This window comes from Glycine soja, chromosome 3 (assembly GCF_004193775.1).
Source record: "Glycine soja cultivar W05 chromosome 3, ASM419377v2, whole genome shotgun sequence".
NCBI classification, from domain to species: domain Eukaryota; kingdom Viridiplantae; phylum Streptophyta; class Magnoliopsida; order Fabales; family Fabaceae; genus Glycine; species Glycine soja.
Genome location: NC_041004.1, coordinates 46,604,888 through 46,625,196, shown reverse-complemented (window position 1 = coordinate 46,625,196; position 20,309 = coordinate 46,604,888). Strand labels below are relative to the sequence as shown.

At 33.0% G+C, this 20,309-nt stretch overlaps 1 protein-coding gene across 2 annotated transcripts in view; it reads left to right on the top strand.

Annotated features, from left to right (window-relative positions):
• The window catches only part of LOC114407740 (exportin-4-like), a 28,882-nt gene extending 13,586 nt beyond the window's left edge, over positions 1–15,296 (top strand). The window contains exons 15-32 of one of the 2 annotated variants that reach the window (XM_028370957.1): positions 116–225; positions 1,359–1,463; positions 1,944–2,020; positions 2,473–2,548; positions 3,680–3,901; positions 8,680–8,751; positions 9,787–9,858; positions 9,940–10,004; positions 10,087–10,189; positions 10,264–10,395; positions 10,637–10,780; positions 11,328–11,435; positions 11,549–11,599; positions 11,672–11,749; positions 11,833–11,946; positions 12,199–12,395; positions 13,840–13,909; positions 14,399–15,296. In XM_028370957.1, coding sequence (XP_028226758.1) covers positions 116–225; positions 1,359–1,463; positions 1,944–2,020; positions 2,473–2,548; positions 3,680–3,901; positions 8,680–8,751; positions 9,787–9,858; positions 9,940–10,004; positions 10,087–10,189; positions 10,264–10,395; positions 10,637–10,780; positions 11,328–11,435; positions 11,549–11,599; positions 11,672–11,749; positions 11,833–11,946; positions 12,199–12,395; positions 13,840–13,909; positions 14,399–14,587 — 1,985 coding nt within the window. In that variant the 3' untranslated portion in view covers positions 14,588–15,296. Of the gene's footprint in view, positions 1–115; positions 226–1,358; positions 1,464–1,943; positions 2,021–2,472; positions 2,549–3,679; positions 3,902–8,679; positions 8,752–9,786; positions 9,859–9,939; positions 10,005–10,086; positions 10,190–10,263; positions 10,396–10,636; positions 10,781–11,327; positions 11,436–11,548; positions 11,600–11,671; positions 11,750–11,832; positions 11,947–12,198; positions 12,396–13,839; positions 13,910–14,398 lie in introns of those variants that run through there. The other variant, XR_003665680.1, reaches the window with a different exon arrangement.
• Positions 15,297–20,309: the final 5,013 nt, after the last annotated feature.

Genomic DNA, 20,309 nt, shown 5'->3' with positions numbered 1-20,309 from the left:
TATCATCTAATATTACAAACTTAGTACTATAATTTTTCATCTCCAAAAATTCAAATAGACATATCATTTTAGGGCTTGATGAATTTCCTTTTTTTAAATGATACTGTCTTTGCAGCCATGGATGAAAGGTTAAGCTGCTATGCTCTTATTGCAAGAGCTTCTATTGATGTTACAATTCCTTTGCTCATAAGAGTATTTTCAGAGCGGGTTGGACACCTTAATCAGGTTGGTTTTATATTTGAGTAATGTTAGCAACATACTCTTTATTATTGGTTAAAACTTATTTATTGGAATTTACAAAATGATGTGAGTCATCCTCAATATTTAACGAATCTCACTTGTAATTTTGCAAATTCCAATAAAATTTTACCAACAGTAAAGATCGTGCTAGAAAATGTGTTGTTAGTATTTCTCTTTATATTTGTTATGGAGGTTATCTTTCTTGGATGGATATTTTAGATCTGTCATATAAATCTGCTTTTCAGCCCCATCCCGTTTCTAAAGATTAGTAGTTGCTCAGATCACAAAAATTGATATCAGTAATTGTTCTGACTGCAAAAATTGTTATCGGTAATTGTTGATACTGCAAAAAATTGATATTTGTAATCATTCAGACCATACAAAATTAAATGAGTTCAGATTGCAAAAATTGAGATGTGGGCCAGGGGGGCTGGAGAGCCAAGAATTGGGGGGATTTTTTTTCTCATTAAGGAGAATGTAAATTTGCACCAGTTTACAGGAGGTGAATAAAGCAAAATGAAGAAAAGCACGAATATATGCAATGTAGACATTTAGGATGTGTGATGGTCTAAGGGAAGGCATCCTATATAGAAGTGCTGTAAGGAGAGAGAGAAAATCTCTATGAAAATAAAATTGAATATTTTTGTTATGTATTCAGAGTTCTCAAGTCAGCAAACTAACTGAGAATAGATTCTAACAGAATATTGACTGACTTAGGAACATTCTAGAATATAATGAACACCAACCTGTAACAGAAAACATGCACATAACAGAGGCACCACGCTATATTCTAGAACATTTTCTGCACCAATTGGATGTCTAAATATATACTGTATAATAACTAGTTTCTCCTTTGACTGAATGCTGCATAATTCTTATTGATAGGGTAGAAATGTTGTATCTCAGTAAAACAAATTGAAATATGCAAAATCTAAAGTTCTATAAGAAAATATCATAACACTGACACAGTAACACATACCACTCAGACTGACTTCTCTCTGTGTGTGTATTTGTATATTTGTTGCATCTATGTGTTTTTGTCTTATCCATATATAATTATTATTTTGTGTCAAGTCATGTGAATTATTTCCATATCTCGTTATTCACTTCATTTGTAGGGCAGGGGCATTATTGACCTGACTGAAACTTTGGAAGAACTTTATTCATTGTTGCTGATTATTGGTCATGTAATTGCAGATGAAGGGGAGGGGGAACTACCGCTGGTATGTGAATAGTATTTTCTCCATATTTTATATGTTTCATTTAGAACTGTTCATTGGTGCTGCGTATATTTTTTTTGTGGGATAATAAAGGGAAAATGCTCTATTTGAAAAAAAACGGCTTGGGGGGGGGGGGGGGAGGACAAGGTTTACTAAAAACAATTTGGTAGTTTGATACGCACAAAAAATAAGTTGTGTATTTCCTTTATATTTCCATTTTTAATCCTTTCTGTGTATCAAACTGGCAAATCGTTTATGGTAAATCTTGTGGGATAATAGAGAAAATACTCTATTTGAAAAAATGCCTTTTTTTTTTGGGGGGGGGGGGGGACAAGATTTACCATAATGAATTTGGCAGTTTGATACACATTAGACAGAAAATAATTTTGTGCATTTCCTTTATATTTCCATCTTTGACCCTTATTATTCTGGTAAGTTGACAGTAATGTGCATTGTTGATTTAAGGTTATGTCATGTATTTAGGTTCCTAATACGATACAAACCCAGTTTGTTGTTAACGCTGTTGAAGCAGATAAACATCCTGTTATTTTACTTTCCAGGTAAATTATTTTCTTATGCTTTTCTGTTTTGGAATCTGATGTTTGAGTTCTTGCAAAGAATGTTAGTAAAAAATAGTATTGAAATTAACATTACTCTATGTCAATGGTGTACAAGCAGTTTCTTATTAATATGAAATTTGATGAGCAAGACAAAATGGTGGATTATGTGGCAAATGTCTTATAGGCTTAGCTTTGCAAGAATTATAATGCCTGTCTACGATATCTGTTTGTCTGTGAGCACATACATGTCTGTTACTCTGTTAGCCTGAAAACTTTGTTTGAGTTAAAGAGCTGTTCTTTGGTATGAGTTCTTCCTTGGATATTGAAGAGTTGAATCATGGTAACACTGTGCTAATTCTTTAGTGCAATTCCTTATGTCAAAGTTTGCATTGGACATCATGTCTGATCCAATTCTGCAACCGTAAAACCATGTTCTTTATGCATTAATGCAGCTCAATCATAAAATTTGCTGAGCAGTGCCTCAGTCCAGAAATGAGAGCATCAGTTTTTAGTCCCCGGCTTATGGAGGTAATTCAATTTATTCATTTCCATCTTGCATATGTTAGTCTGGCTCTTTTACCTCCTACGGTATTCATTTTAAATGTCTGTTATAGAGTATAGACATCAAATCTGAATGTGTTGCTATTGTTGTTTTCTTGTTTTATTTCAGTAGTAGAAATAATTATCAGAATCTTACATTTCACAATTCGGCTACCTACCGATTTGTATCATAAGATGAATCTTAAATGACTTTGTATCTTACGATACATGAATGAATTTCTGCAATTTGATATCATTGATAAGAATCACATGATTCAACAGTTCATTATTATTATTATTTCTTTTACTTTTCTTTCACCAATTCTCATGGAAAAAGAATTGAAGATAAGACTTGTACTATTTGATTATTCACTCACTCATTCTATACATGTACTCGATTTAGCTATTTATTAATTGCTTCATTTCCATTCTTCTAAAATAAAGGCTTTACAAACTCAGACATAACTAATAATTTTGTAATTTTGTTTTACAAGACTTCTGTTTAAGTTATTTTACCAATTTCTGTTTTAAATTTTTCATATTGAACACTATAATCATGAATCATCTATATGGCTTTTACCTATGTACTCAGTACCTCTGGTACTTCATTTTCAATTATATATATATATATTTTTGCCGATAAAAAAAATGAATCATCTATATGATATATATGAAGTAATTTTTCCTTGTTTCTGAATCTTATGACTTGATGCAAATTATGATTCACGATTCAAAAATTAGCTTGGCGATTCATGATTTGAATCTCGATTTGACAACCTTTTGGGAGATGGATATTCTAAAAGTTTTGTATTTACAGAACATTACCATACTAATGATGTAGTGCACTATTTTTTGTAGAGTTCTTTTAGGTAAACAACTTGCAAATCTTTTAAAAACTAATAAAAGATATTACCCTTGGTCATATTTGGTTGTGTTCACCATTAGATGCCATTTTTACTGGTTAAGTGTTTTAAATTATGGTCTTATTTGGAGATTAAGTATGCTAAATTCAGTCATTTTGATTTTGAATATGATACTGCACTTTGGAACTTCTGAAATTCTTTTCTTACGAGGTACTGTTTTACTTCCCAATCCCTTTTAAATTTATTCTATATGCAGTCAATTATATGGTTCCTTGCAAGGTGGTCTCGTACATATCTAATGTCTTCTGATGGAATCGGAGAGAAAATCTTAGATTCAGGTCATCATCATGAGCATAGTTCAAAAAAGGCTTTGCTTTGTTTCTTTGGAGAACATAACCAAGGGAAACTTGTTCTTGATATTATTGTCCGGATATCCTTCATCGCACTTACGTCATATCCTGGGGAAAAGGACTTACAGGTTTGAGTTTAAAATTTCTATCATTTTAACGATTTTGGACATCCTCTTTTAAATGAAGTATTTTGCACATGGTTGTGTACCTAGTTTTCATCTTTATTACTAATGTGATGTATATATGCAAATTCATACGTTCTTAATTACAATCTTTACATGCATATTTATTTTAATGGTCACTATGTGAATATATTTGATCATATTATGTAAATATATTATAGGTGGTAGTTATTAGTGATGATCAATTTGATTCTACACAATAGGCATTGTTGGAATTATGGAGTTTTACGTATGGTAAGAGAGAAGAGGGAGAAAAGAGACTATATAATATTCACTTGTGTACAAGGAGTGGAAGAAGGATGTCGTGGATGTAAGAAGAGTAGGAGATCGTATCATAGCCTTAAAATTGGTAGTGGGACAGGACACCTTTAATGTTATTAGTGGGTACGCACCTCAGGTTGGGTTAGCAGAACACTTTAAGGTAAAATTTTGGGAGGATCTAGAAGGGGTACTTCAGGATATACCCCAAGGAGAGAAAGTTTTCCTAGGAGGGGATCTCAATGGACATGTAGGTAGCGTGGCTAGAGGTTTTGAGAGGGTGCATGGGGGTTTTGGCCTAGGGGAGATGAATGGGGAGGGTAAATCCATCTTGGAGTTTTCGGAGGCTTTGGATCTTTCTATAGCCAATACATGGTTTAAGAAAAGAGAGGAACATCTTATCACTTACAAAAGTGGAGGGACATGTTCTCAGATAGATTTCTTCCTTATCAGGAAGTCTGATAGGAAGTATTGCTTGAACTGTAAAGTTATCCTGGGAGAGAGCTTGACTACCCAACATAGAGTTTTGGTTATGGATGTAAGAATTAGAGATAGGGCAAAGAGAAGAAGTCCTATGGTAGCACCAAGGATCAAATGGTGGCACTTGAAGGGTGAGAAACAAGGAATCTTCCAACAAAAGATATGGGAGGGATGGTGTGGACAATCACAAGGAAGTGCAAATGATATGTGGAACAAGATGTCCCAAGAGATTATTAAAGTGGCTAAAGAGACGTTGGGTGAATCTAGAGGTTTTGGACCTAGGGGTAAAGAATCGTGGTGGTGGAATGAAAGCGTTCAGAGCAAAGTTAGAGTAAAAAAGGAGTGTTTCAAGGAGTGGTCTAGGTGTAGAAATTCTGAAACTTGGGATAAGTATAAGATAGCTAGAAATGAAACCAAAAAGGCGGTGAGTGAGGCAAGAGCCCAAGCTTTTGACGGACTATACCAAGCTCTAGGCACCAGGGACGGAGAAAGATCTATATATAGGCTTGCTAAGGGTAGAGAGAGGAAGACTAGAGATTTGGATCAAGTAAAGTGTGTTAAGGATGAAGAAGGCAAAGTCTTAGTGCATGAAAAAGATATCAAGGAAATGTGGAAGGCGTATTTCCACAACTTATTTAATGATGGATATGGATATGACTCTAGCAGTCTGGACACAAGAGAAGAGGACCGGAACTATAAGTACTATCGTCGGATTCAGAAACAGGAAGTAAAGGAAGCGTTGAAAAGAATGAGTAACGGTAAGGCGGTGGGGCCAGACAACATACCTATTGAAGTGTGGAAAACTCTTGGAGATAGAGGTCTTGAGTGGCTCACCAAACTCTTTAATGAAATTATGAGGTCAAAACGCATGCCGGAGGAATGGAGGAGAAGCACGTTAGTGCCAATCTATAAGAACAAGGGGGATATACAAAATTGTGCAAATTATAGGGGAATCAAGCTCATGAGTCATACCATGAAATTATGGGAAAGAGTGATCGAACGGAGATTAAGAAAGGAGACTCAAGTTACTGAGAATCAATTTGGTTTCATGCCGGGAAGGTCGACCATGGAAGCGATTTATTTATTACGGCGGGTGATGGAGTAATATCGCATGGACCAACAAGACTTGCACTTGATTTTTATTGACTTGGAGAAAGCGTATGATAGAGTGCCTAGAGAGATTTTGTGGAAAGCTCTAGAGAAGAAAGGGGTTAGGGTTGCATATATTCGAGCTATCCAAGATATGTATGATAGGGTATCGACTAGTGTTAGGACACAGGGTGGAGAGTCAGACGATTTTCCCATCACAATTGGTTTGCATCAAGGGTCAACCCTTAGCCCCTACCTTTTTACCTTAATTCTGGATATCCTCACGGAACAAATCCAAGAGATAGCGCCGAGATGCATGCTTTTTGCAGATGACATAGTCCTCCTTGGAGAGTCGAGGGAGGAGTTGAATGAGAGGTTGGAAACTTGGAGACGAGCTCTAGAAACACATGGCTTTCGCCTAAGCAGAAGCAAATCGGAGTATATGGAATGTAAGTTCAACAAAAGAAGGAGGGTTTCTAACTCAGAGGTGAAAATAGGAAACCATATTATCCCTCAAGTCACACGGTTTAAATATCTTGGGTCTGTAATACAGGATGATGGAGAAATTGAAAGGGATGTGAATCATCGCATTCAAGCAGGATGGATGAAATGGACAAAAGCATCGGGGGTGTTATGTGATGCAAAGGTACCGATCAAGCTAAAGGGAAAGTTTTATCGGACTGCGGTAAGACCGGCGATTTTGTACGGAACAGAATGTTGGGCGGTCAAGAGCCAACATGAGAATAAAGTAGGTGTAGCGGAGATGAGGATGTTGCGGTGGATGTGTGGTAAGACTCGACAGGATAAAATTAGAAACGAAGCTATTAGAGAGAGGGTTGGAGTAGCGCCTATTGTAGAGAAGATGGTGGAAAATAGACTTAGGTGGTTTGGGCATGTAGAGAGAAGACCGGTAGATTCTGTAGTGAGGAGAGTAGACCAGATGGAGAGAAGGCAAACAATTCGAGGCAGAGGAAGACCCAAAAAGACTATAAGAGAGGTTATCAAAAAGGATCTCGAACTTAATGATTTGGATAGAAGTATGGTACTTGATAGAACATTATGGCGGAAGTTGATCCATGTAGCCGACCCCACCTAGTGGGATAAGGCGTTGTTGTTGTTGTTGTTGTATTGTGTTGTATTACAATATGATGTGTCTGTTCATAAAACCTAAAACACCAACCATTATTTATGCTAATCATAATCCTAATTAAAGAAGGAAGTGAATCACGAGATATTAGGAAATATGAAAACTAAGAAAATAGGAAAACTAATCCTAAGAAATAATCTCTAAGATATTTGTTGAAATATCTCATAATAGTATCAATGTTATATCTTAAAATATTTTAAGAATATTGATATTTCTTTGTTTCCATGTTTTCTAATATTGTGATTTGTTTCCTTATTTAATTAGGATTATTAGTATAAATAAGGATGAGTGTTTTAAGGGTCTATCACATTTAATCTTGTTGTAAATTATCATAGTATACAAGTAAATAGTATTCAAAGTCTCTTTTCTCTTTATTATCTCCTTGTATTTCTAAAACAATATGATTAATTCTAAGATATTGAAGACTGTTGAGAAAAACTCAAGTCTCACATTGGTTAGAGACAAGGCTAATATAAAGTGTATAAGTGGGGGACAACCCTCACCCTATGAACTAGTTTTTGGGGTTGAGTTAGGCCCAATTCCATACTCTAAAATGATGTCAAAGTCTATCCTAGATCCATTAAACGGGCCACCCACCATGCCATTCATGCACCAAGCCCAATAGTGCTCTGCGCGTGAGGGAGTGTGTTGAAAAAAATTCAAGTCTCACATTGACTAGAGATAAGGCCAATATAAAGTATATAAGTGGAGGACAACCCTCACCCTATGAGCGAGCTTTTAGGGTTATGTTAGGCTCAAACCCACACTCTAAGAAAGACAATATAGATATCATTGGATACACTATATAATTCTAAGATTTTTTAAGTCTTTAACTTATGATTAAGATATTATTGAATATTTTCATGTATTCAAACTATTGGGAAGTCCCACACCATTTGCCTCAATTCTTGGGGTGCAACTTATATATTTGTTGGACAACTTAACTTAATGCCAATTGGTTTAAGATGAAATCTAACATGGTATTAGAGCATATAGCCCATCTTGGTAAATAGCTTATTTTGGTAGGTTCGCCCGTTCTAGCAGACATTTTTGGAGCCCCATGTTGGAAAGTTCCACATCGCCTACCTCAATTCTTGAGGTGCAGCTTATATATCTTTTGGGCAACTTCACTTAATGTCAATTGATTTAAGATGAAATCTAAAACAAACTTTTCCAAAAAAATTCTTTCAAAAGTTCTAAGATTATGAACTAACTACACTTCTACCTTTTTTTTAATGACAAAATTAGAATTAAATATGCAATTCTAAATCAAAATTATTATCCAAAAGGAGCCTAAATTGAAACATCTGAAACTTAATGGGCAAATGCATTCATCTTCTAAGACTATGTTAATTGAATGTTACACCTTATTGTCACCTCTCTAGCTAGGCAATGGTTCCGAGCTTGACCAACCTGTGGTTTGCGTGGAACCATTTGTGTGGCTTCTAACTTAATCTGTATATTTTGGTACCTCTGGTACTCAAGTAATATAATCATTATTGTTTGCCGATCAAAAAAAAAAAAATCTTCTAAGACTATGTCAGAAAATGTTGGATTGGCACCCTAGACATTTATGTTTGCTTGATTTAATATGCATCTTTTTCTTTACCATTTTTTTCTTTTGAAATTTAATATTTCAATTTATAAGCTCTGCAAGTGCAAGTTTATCTGTATTCTGTAAAAGATATTGGAATAAATGGCAGACCATGTTGCTTTGTGGTTGTGCTTAATGCAATGCATTTCTACCCAGGGACTCACTTGTTACCAGTTACTTCATTCGCTGGTTCAGCAAAAGCATATATGTGTCCACCTTGTTACTCTGGTGAGTCAATACTTATTTGTGTACCATTAAATTGACAAAACTCATCAAAGTTCTGCATATTTTAAAATGTTTTTTTCCTCATTAATGGATGATTCAAGTTTGGTAAGTAGTTGCTTATAATAATAGTATGTTCCAAGTTCTTGAGCTCATAAACAAGCAAACTTTGTTCCTTTTATTTGCTAGGATAGACTTAAAAGTTTTCATCACTGTATAATGATGACAAAATGATCTATCGAAATGTAAAAAGCATCATATCCTTCCATTGTGCTTATTATCAGCATCTGCCAATCCATTTTTTCTCATATCATATTTAGATGTTGCATTGATACAATTTTAATTCACATGCTCCAAAAATGTAGTCCAACTTGCCTTACAGTTGGTTACTTAGCAGTCTTAGCTCCAAATGGGTTCTCGGGGGGTACTATGCTCTCCCTCTCTTGAACACCACATGGATTCTTCCTTGGGTGATATAGATTTCCAAACACAAGGTCCATGTCTCCATGATGTGTCTGTCAATGTCCTTGATAGTTTTATAAGGGTTTTCAGCACCTAGATCCAATAATGCATTGTAGTTCTGATGTGGTCTTAAGTAAGCATGGCAACTTTATGGTCAAGCCAGCACAGAGGTTGTTCTTATTGTTTACTTGGTGCTTATAGACTCCAAGGTTTTTTTATAATTGTTTAGTTGTTATAGGCTTGATGTATTCAAAATTCCATTTCTCCCTGAAAACTGGAAAGTAGTCTGAAACGACTTTTGGTAATGGAGTAATTCTCAAAATAATATTTCTGTAATGTTTTAATTGTTTATTGCTTTAGATAATTTCTTAATCATATATTCATGTTTTTGATTGGCTTTATGCAATATTATAAGTGTTTGGACATACAAAGGATCAAATTCCCATTTATTATAAAAATAATGGTTGTTTTCCAACTTCCAGTTGGCAGTAACCTTTCATCTTTTATTCTGGTTGTTACTTTACCAGCTTTCTATGTTATCAGATCTTGATTGTCTTGAACTTCTGATATTATTTGCAGAATTCATGGCGTGAACTAGCAACTGTATTTTCCACTGAAAAGACTTTGCTCTTGTTGGACACTGCTCACCAGGTAACATCCTTATTAACTCTACCCACCTGCTACTTTGTTGCTATGAGTTGTTGTCTAACTGTTATCAGTTTCTTGCTTCAGCGATCTCTTGCACAAACGCTTGTTCGTTCGGCTTCAGGCATAAGAAATTCAGAGGCATCTAGTCAGTGAGTGTTTCCTTCAACTTCCTTTTTGCTATAGTTTCAAAATTTATGACACTGTAAAAGTTTTGTCTCTTTTTGTTTAAAGGTATGTAAGAAATCTCATGGGTCCTATTGCAACATACATAGTGGAGATATCCAGCAAGAGTAATTTTAAAAGTATTGCCCAGCAACCAGATATTCTCCTTTCGGTGAGGGCCTGAGCATTTATTTCATTCTAATGTTTGTATGAAAATAGTTCCTCAACATCATCGATGTCCTGTAGGTCAGCTGCATGTTAGAACGGCTACGTGGAGCTGCAAGTGCTTCCGAACCTCGGACACAGAAGGCTATATATGATCTAGGATTCTCTGTAATGAATCACATACTAGTTTTTCTTGAAGTGTATAAACATGAGGTAGCATTCACATTTATCATTATCTTAAACTTATATAATATCCTCGATGCTCTTGACAGAAGTGTGATTTATATGACTTATACTTTTGTTAAACATCTTATATTATCTAAATCGCCCATTTTCTTAGTTAGATTTATTCCTTATAATTATTTGATTTTATTTATTCAGTTTGACAAATGTGTCAAAATTTCCAAGTTTTTGACATCTTGCTATTCTGTTCTTATTTGTATTTATTGTTTAGTCTGCAGTTGTCTACCTGCTACTTAAATTTGTAGTTGATTGGATTGATGGACAAATTACATACTTGGAGGCCCAAGAAACTGCTGCTGTTGTTAATTTTTGCATGCGTTTGCTTCAGCTGTATTCATCTCACAATATTGGCAAGGTAAATTTCTGTTATCAATTAGGTTGCTTTTTATATGGAAAATACTTTGGGTCAGGAGGAAAATTTTGCCTAGTTTAACTTTCTTTTTGGTACCTCAGATTGTTTTGTTTCCTCTGTGGCTTCCATTTTTCTAAATTGTTTGGGTGCATTTAGCTGTTATCATAAAATTGAATTATCAAGGGATTTTTATTATCTTGGGGAATGAGCACTTCTAAGTAGTGCCCTCAAACTCCCTCTTCAATATGGATATTTTTTTTCTTAAAAGAGTTATACTATTGAAGCTTTTATCTGGTTCAAACCATATACAAATCTTGAGGTTAGACAGTTGGAAAGGAAAATCTTTAGAAGTCAATGATTACATCTTCAACAGTTAGTGTGAAGCATAAGGGGTGCAAAGAGCCAACAATATAATTGTTTTAATCATATTATTTAAAGTCAATATATTATTGTTTTCTGTGAACAAATCCCATAGTTATCGCTAATTCACTTTCTCTTTTTCATTATTTTAATAAATTTCTCCCTCAAATTCCATTTGCTCATTTTTCAGATATCACTAAGTCTTTCAAGCAGCTTACTTAGTGAGGCTAAAACAGATAAGTATAGAGATTTACGTGCTCTTCTTCAACTTCTCTCAAGTCTTTGCTCTAAAGACATGGTAAGGATTTTTTTCGTAAATTATTTAGACTAGCAGTTGGAGAGATATTACCTGTCTCTCATACACATACTTAACATAGGTGCAACTTAACTGAAAAATTCTTAATGTGGCAGATTGATTTCTCATCAGATTCGATTGAAGCCCAAGGCACTAACATATCTCAGGTCATATCAAGGTTACATTTACCTGTTCCATGTAAAGTTTGATGGTCAATATCTAATGCATGGGTCTTGCAGGTGGTTTACTTTGGTCTTCATATGGTCACACCATTGATTTCTATGGACCTCCTGAAATATCCCAAACTTTGTCACGATGTAAGATATTCCTGTGCTCTGTGGAAATAATACCAGACTGATTGTCATTCAACCAAAGCTGATACTGTATAACTTATTTGCAGTATTTTTCTCTCCTGTCGCATATGTTGGAGGTTTATCCTGAAACATTTGCACAACTAAATAGTGAAGCCTTTGCTCATATACTTGGAACCCTTGATTTTGGTCTTCACCATCAGGTGATATTTGGAATGTGCCCTTTCTTTAATAATCATTAATATATGATCGAAGCAGTGAGAAACTACAATGACACAGAGAAACTTCTAAGCTTGAGGAGTTTTTCAATAGTTTAGCATTCTCTTCCGGTCTCCTAAATAAATTTCTCCACTGTGTACTACAGTTCCCAAATCAATTTCTTTTTCCCCCAATTGGTAATTATGATTGTGCTTAGAATTTATGGCTAAGAACTATATCCTTTACTGATTTTGCAGGATGCAGATGTGGTTAGTAAGTGTCTGAGAGCTCTGCAAGCTCTTGCTTCTTACCACTACAAGGAGACTGGTAGTGGTAATATAGGCTTGGGTGCCCACACTGTGGGTCATAAGGATTCGAGTGGGAATGTTCAGGAAGGTCTTTTGAACCGTTTCCTTCGTTCATTGCTGCAGCTACTCCTTTTTGAGGATTACAGGTGAGAATGCAAAGGAAATTCTTTTCCCCCTTTTTCTTTCCTATTTTACCAAGCCCGACCATGGTATGGACCTTGAGAGTGGGGTGGTTTAGCCATATAAAAAACAATATGGATAATTTAGTCACTGTGACTTGAATATATGTACTGCATTCGCCACTCAGCAGGTCATTTTTTATCTTCCCCCCTCCCCCTCTACTCCTTTGGCAGGAGATTGATAGAAGCCCAACTAGTAAGGCAGACTAGACAGCCCAAGGTTTGGAGAGTCTACTCTAGGAGTAGGAGGAATAAAAAACAATAGATTTAGGTGTTGTCTGTGAAGGAAGTTCTTATCCGTTATCATTTTATTCCAAATTTCTGATTATCTACAAGTTTTTCTTTTCTAGGAAGTTTTTCATTCTGTTATCCTAAATTCTAGGAAGTTGGAGGAGAATATTTTAAAGGTATGGGGAGTCTATTAGGGGATCATATTCTAGTTTTCTGAGATTGTTGTTCAGAGCTTGGCTCTGGAAAGGGGGATAGCAGATTCAGTCTGTAACTCTTGTATTTTAATAAAATAGATCTTTTGAATTGGGAGTCTATTAGAGATTGATTTTTCAAATGAATACAACAACAAAGTCTTATCCCTCTAGGTAAGGTTGGCTACATGGATCACACAACGTCATTCGACTCAGTTAAAAATCAAAGCTTCAGGAATATTGTTTGCCATAAGATCTCCTTTGACAACTTCCTCCAAGGCCCTTCTTGCTCTTCCCCTACTCCTTTTCATAGGATTACTAACCATGTAATATAGGACCTGTTTGTTTAAAACCACCTTTTTTTTTTTTTTATAAGAAAAGCATTTTTTATTAGAAAATAGTTTTCTGTTTTTTTTTAAGAACCAACTTCTATCTGCTTCTTAAAAAAATCACTTTTTTAAGTTTAAACAAATGGACCCATATTCTTCTAACTGGTGCGGTTGTGCCTCTTGTGACCTTTGTGTGTGTCCAAACTATAATTTATTTTGTCATTTCTCCTCAATCGGTGCTATCCCAATCTTTTCTCATATATAATCATTCGGTATCTTGTCCTTTCTTGTGTGACTACACATCCATCATAACATTCTTATTTCTGTTACTCTCACGGGGTCACATTTTTCTCATGCTATCCCTTAAAAGTCCAACATTCATTATCATATAGTATAGCTAGACATATAGTGGGCGTATCAAATGAATGGGTATATCAAACACTGTGACATCTTTAGAGCACACCCACATGCTTTATTTATTTCATATGTATTTTATAAAAAAATTTGGATGATTTAATTTAAACTTGCAAAAACATTTCCACACAAGTACCTTGTTTACTAATTCCCAGTATAATGTTACTAAAAGGCCATTTAACTTGTTAGCTAACACTGTTGCGAAATCACATTGTGATTGACTAATAGTATTACTCTTTATTTCAGTTCGGATCTAATCAGTGTTGCGGCAGATGCTCTCCTTCCATTAATCCTGTGTGAGCAAGGCCTGTATCAGGTATGCATCTCTGACTTGCATTTGGTAAAAAATTCAAAGCAAATTTTCTCAATTAGAAACCTGCTTTCTTAAATTTTTATGGCCAACATTTTTGAACTAGTATAAAAAGTTGTTTTGTAAATGATCATAATGTTGCTTATTCTCTTCAATGGTGAATATGCAAGTTACTTTTCATACCAGGAATATGTTTTTAAGATTTTTGTTCAATGTCTATCTAAATCCATTTCAAATCAGTATGCATTCCTTCAACGAAAAACTTTCAGTATATTTATTGTCTATTGTTGAGTTACTTTTCCAAAAAGGAACCTCCATTATGAATCAGCTTATATTCCTATGTTTTTTTTGGGGGGAATTCAAACTTCAGTTTTTAGAAAATTGTAATGAGTCATGATACACTGTTGTTCAATATATTCTAGTAATTCCTATTATGATTTCCCCCCTCTATTTTATAAATAGTTCCTGAGAATACTTGGGTAAATTTCTTTACAGAGATTGGGGAATGAATTGATAGAGAGACAACCAAATGCAACACTCAAATCTAGGCTGGCAAATGCATTGCACACACTAACAAGTGCAAATCAGCTTTCTTCCTCCCTTGATAGAATAAATTACCAGAGATTTAGGAAAAATCTCAATAGCTTCCTAGTTCAAGTTCGTGGATTTCTGAGAACCATGTGATCAACTGTGTATGGCTTGTATTGTATAAGGCTTCAAAAGAAGAGTTGAGAATTAAGATTACTAATTAAACCATCAGCTGGAGACGAAAATACAGAGCTAATCTTTTGGCAGACAAGTATTTGGGGCTACAGAAAACAGAGTCCTATCTTCACTGGGCTTCTGTAAGTCATATCACTTTGGTTGTATGCCAAAGTAAAAGCTTTTTGGTTTGTCAGAGGCTATTGCAAAAGCAGAAAAGCTGTCTGAAGATCTTAGAGTAGCAATTCAGTGACAAAATGGTTGTTGAGGCAACATTCTTTTCTGTCAAGTTGCATCCTTGCGTAGATATACATTACTATCACTTAGTTTGGTAGGAGCCTCTATATTTACACTCTTTCATGTTTGTGCTCTACTGCACAAGCACGGAATTCGTTTAGATCTGTTAGAGATGATGTTAAAGTGTTAAACCATTCCAAAGTTTATGCAAACTTAAGCTTTGAGGGAAGTTGATTCTTCAGAAGATCAAATTCCTAGAGTGGTTTTATTCACATTAGTTTTGCAATTATGTTGTAATAACTATAAATATGTCCGCATTGTATGTTAAGGTCTTGCTCATCAATGTGTACAGTTACGTGTAACTGTAACTTCAATTGCCGAGTAAGTATTAACGCCGAATCTTTGATTAATCTCGTTTGGGGAAAAGTAATTCATAATGGATAATTCTTTACATGATTTGTTACAGCATACAACTGCAATTTCGTTATCCATGCATAGTGTACGTAATTATTACTTTGCCAGGGGCAGGGAGTTGAAAAGTCCATGATGGCCACTCAATGATAACTTGATAAGAAAGCTCTAGTCAAATACCTAACAATGGTATCCTATCACTGGTTGATCGATTCATTTTACTACCTTTCAACTCCCTTTTTATGTCCAAACAATCACATTTGGAACAAATTTGAATCTTATATTGAAGTTAAATAACGTGTACTGTCTGTCTACGTAGGCTTTTATACCAATTAGGGATAAAATTTTATCTAATTTTTTAACCGGGGATATATTTCAAAAAATTACTCAAAACAGGATAAGTTATAACAAGTGTTATTTAGAAGTCGTAACACCTGTCACAATTTTTTACTTTTTTAATTGAAGTCGTAAAATTATTTATGACTTCGGTTCAAATGTTATTCTTTTTTACGACTATAAAGTCGTAAAATTTTTTTAAGCTAAAATCGTAAAATTATTTATGATTTCATTAATTTAAGAATTTTTTTTTTACAATTTTAAAGTCGTAATTTTTTTTTTAATTTTTTTAAGGTTTATTACTTTGAAGTCGTAAACCTGTTTTTTTTACTGTTTTTTTTCTATTCGTACACTTAATTTTGTTTTGTTAACTTTTTTTTTGTAAATCTGTTTTTCTTTTAAACTTAAAATTGTTTACGGTTTTATTTTTATTTTAAATAAAAAAATTAAAAAATATATTTAAATATATAATAAATAATATTAAGTTTACTTACTTATTAGTATATTTTTTATGATTTTATTTGATATGTTATTATTGTATTTTAATATTTTATTATTTAAAACATGTTATATATATATATATTTTTAATATAGTTTACTTGAAATATTTTTTTATTTAAAGTTTAAATAATCTATCAATAAAAATTAAAAATAACATAATTAATACATTAATATAAAACGCACAATATAAATGAAAGAAAAACATAAAAATTATAAGTTATTTTAATCATGTACTTGTTTGTATGGATAATTAGTCAGATTATGTCCTTCACTTCTACATAATAAGCATTTCTTAGACCTATTTGAAATTGTTTCATTCATCTCCTTATATATTCGAGTAGTGGCCGGTCATATTATAAATGTTGAAAAAGTTGATATTAACCAATAATACTTATTTCAAGTCTCTTTTACCTCAAATGTTTTTTATGGCTCCTCACAAATGTTTGTCACCACTTTCAACACTTCACCATCTGCATATAATATAGCACCATCAAGTTCTTGTTATCGTCCATCATTACTTACTCAAATACGTGAAATGGGTCACAAAGATGAGGACGAGGATGAGGATAACAACAATAATAATAACGATGGCGATGATGATGGTGATGATGATGATAATGGTGATGATCATGTTCTTCAACAATAACGGACAATTACACGTGAACATCCTAAAACAAGAGGAGGTAGAGGTCATAGAACAAGAGGACAACAAATACAGGAAAATCCGGTTCAACAAGATGAGAGACCGAGACACATATCTAGAAGAACTCGTTGTGGGACATCGTCTCATTATTAGTTTAACAAATATGTAATTTTTATTTAAATATAATCAATTTTTTAATTAAAGTCTTTCAAATTTTTAATATCTCATTTTAATCTTTTTATGTATTTTTATTGATAGATTGTTTAAACTTTAAATAAAAAAATTTAAAGTAAACTATATTAAAAATATATATAACATGTTTTAAATAATAAAATAATAACATATCAAATAAAATCATAAAAAAATATACTAATAAGTAAGTCAACTTAATATTATTTATTATATATTTAAATATATATTTTTTATTTAAAATATTAATAAAAACCGTAAACAATTGTAAATTTAAAAGAAAAAACAGATTTACGAAAAGAAAAATAATGGGTTAACAAAATAAAAATAGGTGTACGAATAGAAAAAAAGCAGTTTAAAAAATAAAAGGCATGTTTACCACTTTGAAGTAGTAAACCTTTAAAAAATAAAATAAAATAAAGGTATTACAACTTTAAAGTCGTAAAACCAAAAAAAAAATTCTTAAATTAATGAAGTCGTAAATAATTTTACGACTTCGATTTGAAAAAAAAATTACGACTTTAAAGTCGTAAAAAAAACATCATTTGAACTGAAGTCATAAATAATTTTACGACTTCAGTTAAAAAAATAAAAAGTCGTAACAGATGTTACGACTTCTGAGTTAGAAGTCGTAACACCTGTTACGACTTATCTGATTTGGATAATTTTTTAAAATATACCCCGGATTGAAAAATTGGATAAAATTTTACCCCTAATTGGTAAAAAAAAGTCGGTGTGTATCCTTTTTGCCTCAGTTAGTAACACATTTTCTACTATTAATTAAAATTTAAGTTAATTCACTTATTTGGTCCCTATAATTTCATGATTCTTATCTTTTTAGTCCATATAATTTGAAAGTGATCTGTTTATATTTTAATTCTCTTTTAGTTCATGTAATTTAAAAACTATATGGATTAAAAAAATAAGAATAATGAAACTATAATGTCTAAAAAGACTACTTTCAAAACTACAGAGATAGAATTAAAATGTAAACTATAGAGACTAAAAAGATCATTTAAAAACTATAGGGATAAAAAAAGTAAAAATCATCAAACTATAATAAAAAAACTAATATTAGTGTTTAAACATGTATGCTAGCATTTCTCACTGAAAAAAAACTAATAATTAAAAGAGTGCATGTTTAAAAGATTTTTTGTATTGGACACAAGAAAAGTAGCAGGTGGTCTCAATTCATACCTAAGGTTGAAAATTGTCTTTGCGGATTGCGAGAATTTTGCTAATAGAATTGAAGGGATAGAAAAAGGAACGCATGAATTCCTGCATTTCATCAGCACTAATAGTACAGGATGTAGGTCGAGTTTGTGTTGAATTCCCGATCTCAAGGTACAATGAAAATGATGGTTGCAACTTGCAGAAGGCTATTTGACACAGCAATGAAAACAATGCAAGCCCGGTTTGTAGTTAATATTTGGTTCCTATATTGTATTCGAAAAACCACGAAAAATAGTGATATTGATATGCGGGAGTGGGAGTGACAAAGAAGTGAGGGTAAATAAATTAATCAAAACAAGGAATCACCTGTCAAAGAAAAAAGTTGGAAAGGAATGGACTATGGAGCTAAACCATATAAAGAAACGCTCTCACATCGATCTATTCGAAGACCATTGTTGGGCTAAACAATTTTGGTTGGCTTCTCCAAGGGCTTCCTTCGTTTTGGTGAAATTCACAGTACAAAGTTTTGCCCTTGGTTTCGTAACACGGCAACAATTAGAGGTTATGAGAAGGTCGTACAATTTAGGGTTTTTTTTTTTTACCTCCTGTATACTTGCATTAATATAGGGTTTGTGGAAGACACGAGATCAGTTCTTTTGTAGCAACTATCAGAAAAACTTGTTTAAATTCTAAGGACAGCATCTTCAGATAGAATATTAGGAAAAAGGTACAATTGTTTACGTTTAGCTAAAGTGTACGCAAAATTGCACAAATTTCATGCACCATTGGGCTCCAGCACAACCATTTGAGAGTACTATTGGTATTTATTATTTTTCTCGTCTAACACAATTATCAAAGAAGTGAAATTTGATACAGTTTAACTATAAGAAATGTAAGTATTAAATTCAAAAATTTTGTAAAAGCTCAATCAAAAACGTGGTTTGACTTGTATTTTTTTTTTTTTGTTAACATTTCGTTCTATTCGTTTAAAATCTAAATTCATATTTACCAAGAAAAATATAATAGTGTGTTTCCCCTTCTGAAAATAGTAGCGACAAGTAAAAATAGAAGTACTTTGCACCCAATTTAACTCAAATTGAATAGTCAGACAAGTAACCTCATCCCCTGCAATTGCGTCAAATGGCCAATTCAACAAATAAAGCATTGCACTCAACGCAATTATTTATGCGAGTTGCTTAAAAATAAGACGTTTTGTTTAACAAAAAGTTATCATTAGAGCATTTGAGGAAGCGTTTGTTATACAAACATGGTTACTTACATAAGTAACATTAATTAACTATTTTTTATCAATAATAAAAAAAAGGTAATTTCCAAATCAAGAATTGACAAAAAAGAAAAACAAGTGTAATAAAGTTCAACACTCATTTTGGCAACTTTAATATTTGAGGGAACTTTTTTATAGAATTTTTAAATGTATGTGATATTATGTGATTCACAATCCACTCAATATAAACAAGTCAATACTCTAAAATATTCATTTACTTGTACTAACTGATAACCAACCACAACAACCAATCCAAAAATGATAAATTGAAAAATCTCATAAAAAAATTGAAAAATACAAAAAATAAAATGCAAAACTTTTTATTGAATTGAATTTTGATTCTATCAATGAGAACCGATCTTGTCTAAACTGAACAAATCTATTAGATTGCATACTATTAACAATAAAACAAGTTGTTTCCCATATTGATAAGATGCACTCCTTATTCAACCCTTATTCTTTTTAAACCCTAAATTAGTAAGTGTCTACTCTTTCGTTCCTCTTTTGTCTCTTCATTAATCGTCTCTCTCTTTATCCTTCTATTTCCTCTTCCACATCCCTAACAATTGTCTTCTGTCTTCAGATCTCACCCTTAGTACTCCCATCTCTTTAGTCCTTCTTATTGTTTTGTTTCATTTCTTTTCGAGTAAAAAAATTATAGCGTTTTTTTCTTAGATTTTCTGTACTCCGTTACATCAAATTTATTTGCAGTTATTGGTAACATAAATTCCTTGCCATTCTTGCAATCAATAGCATAAATGCTTGATGTTAATTTTTTTAAAAAATGATTGTCATTAGCCATTGTGATCACTGGTATTAAACTCTCTCGATTTTTTTTAATAAATTTTATAAAATTTGATAAAATTCGATAGACTCAAGTTAAAAAAATTAGGTCAAAATATAAATCATTTTAAATTATTTTTATTTGT